Source organism: Cinclus cinclus, chromosome 24 (genome assembly GCF_963662255.1).
Source record: "Cinclus cinclus chromosome 24, bCinCin1.1, whole genome shotgun sequence".
Classification (NCBI taxonomy): Eukaryota; Metazoa; Chordata; class Aves; order Passeriformes; family Cinclidae; genus Cinclus; species Cinclus cinclus.
The window spans coordinates 3,816,945-3,821,184 of NC_085069.1; the positions used below are offsets into that span (position 1 = coordinate 3,816,945).

The 4,240-nt window shown below is 41.6% G+C and overlaps 1 protein-coding gene across 1 annotated transcript; it reads right to left on the bottom strand.

The window, feature by feature from the left end:
* Positions 1-658: 658 nt before the first annotated feature.
* On the bottom strand, positions 659-1,453 carry LOC134053475 (olfactory receptor 10C1-like; the record flags this gene model as incomplete). The annotated part of the gene is made up of 1 exon (XM_062508487.1): positions 659-1,453. A coding segment is annotated over exon 1 (795 nt), but the record flags the coding sequence as incomplete, so codon positions are not given.
* Positions 1,454-4,240: the final 2,787 nt, after the last annotated feature.

A 4,240-nucleotide genomic window follows, 5' to 3' on the forward strand; every position in this document is an offset into this window, starting at 1 on the left:
GAAGATTACAGTGGTTAAGTACTTCAAAGGCCTACACTTGGTCTAACATGTTTAAAACAATGACTCTAAAATTGAAGAAATATCTTTGAGGCAGTGGGGCAGGAATGCAATTCTGCACACCTCTTTCTTTTTTTTTTTTTTTTTTTTGCCCCAGTAACAATCTCAGAATTAAAAATCAGTCCTCAGTAATTTCTTGGGCTCCACATTGTTGCCTGAACTATGTCCTCTCCTTTCCCCCAACAGATTTACTAAACAGTTTCAGGAAATAAATGCAAACAGGTGAAAACTAATTCTTTTCAGTTCTTTCAGTAAAGTCAGGCTCTTGAATATTACTCTTTGGTTCAAAAATTCAGAAGTATGTAAAGCACAATTTTCAAGCTTTTGAAAAATAGCAAGGAAAAGAAAAGGAAAAAAATAAGTTTATTGAAGAATTTCTTAAGTATGTGGAAGAAATTCCCTTCCAAAATGTTAACATAGCTTCTAACACTCCCTCTTAGAGCTAAAAATCTCCACTCTTCTCCTTCCTTCCTCCCCAATAGCTGAAGTAGATCTGGAAATTGATTTTCCTGAACAAGAATTTAGAGTGAAAAATTCCACCACAAACACCTGGAACAACCCAAATCTTCTATTTCATTTCCACACTAACTTAGGTTTTCTCCATTTTTTCCTTCAGGGCTCCTTTCACCTCCTTATTCCTCAAACTGCAAATGATGGGATTCAATAAAGGAGTCACCAGAGAATAAGCAAGGGAGAGGAATTTATCCACAGATGCACAGTAGCTGTATTTTGGCCGCAGGTACATGGAGCCTGCAGTGCCATAAAAAACAGTCACAACCAGGAGCTGTGAGGAGCAAGTGGAAAACGCCTTCTCCTGGCTCTCAGCTGATGCCACGTGAAGAATTGCGGAAACGATAGGAATACAGGAATAAATGACCAGTGAGAAAGGACTCAGAATAGCAAAGACAGCCACCACAATGACCTGGATTTCACTTGGGAGAGTGTTGCCACAGAGCACGTCCAGGAGAGGCTGAATCTCACAGAAGAAGTGGTCAATGGCACAACCACACAAGGGTGAGCTGAAGGTGATGAGGGTGTGAACTAAGCCCTCAGCAGTTCCACAGATGTAAGCTCCAACAACCAGGCTTCTGCAGACCCTGCTGCTCATGATAATTGTGTAATGCAAGGGGGAGCAAACTGCAAAATAACCATCAAGGGACATGGCGGCCAAGAGAAAACACTCAGCAACTCCAAAGAAAAGGAAGGAAAACATCTGCATTGCACATCTTGTCTTGGAAATACGCACTGTTCCCACCATCAGGTTCTCGAGAATACTTGGGATAATGACAGACAAATAGCAGATATCCCAACAGGACAGCTGAGTGAGGAAGAAATACATCGGGGTGTGAAGGCGATTATCACTGTTTGTTATCAAAGCTATCACTGTGTTCGCCATCAAGGTGAGAATATGAAGAGATAATAAAACTACAAAGAGCAAAGGGTGTAAAGGAGAGGTTCCAGAAAAACCCAGGAGTCTGAATTCACTCAATCCACTGAGGTTCCCAAGGATCATCCTTCTCTGGTGCCTTGCAGAGCTCTCCTCGTTTTAGTGTCCAGCAGCCGATGAAGCTGCAAACAGCCGGGCAAATCTGCAGTCAGAATACAACTGCCTGCTTGAACAGACAGAAAGAGGACTGGAATTTAGATACTACTCAGATTTTGAGAAGATCTTCTGAGAAGATTATAAAAGCTTCTAAAGAAAATGAGGCAGTCTTATGCGTTTTGTTTCTGTCTCTTTTTGACTGATTCTTCTTTCAAAGCATTGCCTTCAAAGGCTGTATATTCACCACTCTCTTCAAATACTCAGCTACCACTTTTACTCTGTAGAAGAAGAAAACTTGTTGTGGCAGAGATCTTTTCATGGACTAATCAGTTCAAGTCTCAAAAATCATCAGTTGCACCATTTGAATATAACAAAGGTAGTTTCTCCTGTTGTGGAGTGTGGTAGAAGAAGAGAGAGGATAGGAAAAAACCCCTAAATGTTGAGGTCTCCAGGAAAGCTTTCAACTCTGAGCACTCTGCAGTGAAGCAGAAGAGAGGTTTGTCCACAGCTCTTTATACTACATCTATATAAAGTCCACTGAGACTGGCTAGTGCTGATTGGAGCAATAAGGAATAGTTGTTAAGAGGTTGGATAAATATGATGCACGTGTATGAGCTGATTCACAGCCACCTCTACTTTTACAGAACTTGCAAATGATTTCTATATAAACCCAGATATCCTACAGAACTATCAAGATCTGGTTTTACTTTGCAGTAATTACTATTACTTCATAATGCAGCCAGATTAATGACAGAGTTGCCACACAGGCTTACCATACTTATGCTTTCTCAGCAAAATTTGAAGGTGAAACAAAGATGCAGTCCACATTCACTTGGGGATAAGGGACAAAAGATTCACTCATTGCCAATCTTGATTTTTATTTCCCTGTTGATGTCCAGATCATTACAACTAAAAATTAGTTTACCTTGATCTATTTCCTGGCATACCTCATCGCTCGCAGATTTGAAGGACCCTTTTTAGGGTATCATGAAGAAGTATGCAGGCTATAGCTTTTGCTAAGGCACTGCTAATCCTCCTTGGCTTTATGATCCTCTGCTGCCAGATACTTCCCCTGCTTCTGCTACTGTGTACTACAGTCTGCTGAAACATGCCCACTTTAAACCATTTGGGTGTCTGTACCCATATTTCATTTCTGGGTCACACCATCAGTGACTCTGCCGTAGAGGAACCCAAGACAAAGGAGTGTGTATTGATGCAGTCCTCACATATACTTTGGGATAAAGTTGCACCAAAAAGATCATTCTTGCCCACAAATTAACATGTAGGTTCCCCTACTCCTTCCTCCGAAGGTTTGTCATTAATCAGAAAGATTAAAAGAACACCAGCAACAACAATAATCCCCATCCAACCAACTAATCAACCAACCAAAAATCACCCACTTTCTTTGCCACATCTGCTGCAGCAAACAAGGATTTAGCATTCCAATTATTTCTTTGGCTAAGATTTATTTGACAGATGTGCCCACCAAGCAGTCAGACCATCTTTCACAGCACAGACCAACTCACTCAATGTTATCCACTACCAGCAGATATTCCCATTGTGCTTGGGAGAAGGCTCAATAAGCAAGGCCAGGCATGGCTGTTGGTCTTCATTTAATTTTATGAAATCCTAGTCCAATTTAGTGATGGAAGGTGATACTGCTCCCTGCAGCCCTCCCTTTACCAGTGTTTTTACTAATACTTCTCCCAGCTTCCATGGTGGCAAAAAGAAAATCCCTTTCCCCTTCCACCATGTAATAGAATCATCAGATCATCGAATATCTCACGTGGGAAGGGACCCATAATGCTCCTCCAGTCCAACTCCCTGCTCCTTGCAAAAGTTATCAGTGAGTGGAGAACAGACCCACTCCAGACAAAGTTTGTTACAGAAGCCCTCCTGTCAAGTCAGCAGGTACAGGAAGGACACTTTTGTTTTCTAAACTCCTCAGAGAGAAGTCTGCATGCAGCTGGATCCTAGCCCAGCCCCAGACTCTTCAACAGTTTCTATGCAAAGGGTTACAGAGGTGTAATTGAGCCTGTATACAACGTTGCCCCGTGGGATTAAAGACGGCAAACCAAATCTATTGATATAAATAAAATTAAGAATTCATTTAAATTGATTGCAATCATTAAGCAAAATAACTTGATCACAATTATTTGTTACATAGCATCGGCAGCCTTACTAACATAACTAACATAGTGGAACTAGCATAGTAACACACCCTAACTAACTACTAGTGTTACAGTATAGTGCACTGTCTTGGAAGCAACAGAGAAGCAATTCTATGATATCAGGCAAAACAATTGCATAGAGATTGATGTCACTCATCCAACAACCATGAGCAAACCTATTTTGCTCAGCCATGAGAAGTGACCTTCAGGGCTTTCCCTGCTCAAGGGAGGGATATTCACACACCTTAGGGAGGTATGCTAGAAATCCTTGCCATGCAAAAGTGGGACTGCCCTTCTATAGCATAACCTGACTGGCTGCCTCTGATACATTTTTACATTAGGTTTTGGCAGGTCTATTCAACAAAATAGGCTTTGCTGCTGAAGAAGGTACTAGCACCACTTTGGTTTCTCCCATGTGACCCGTCTGACTCTCACTTCCATGTGAAGGCCTGGACATCCTTGCTGCTCC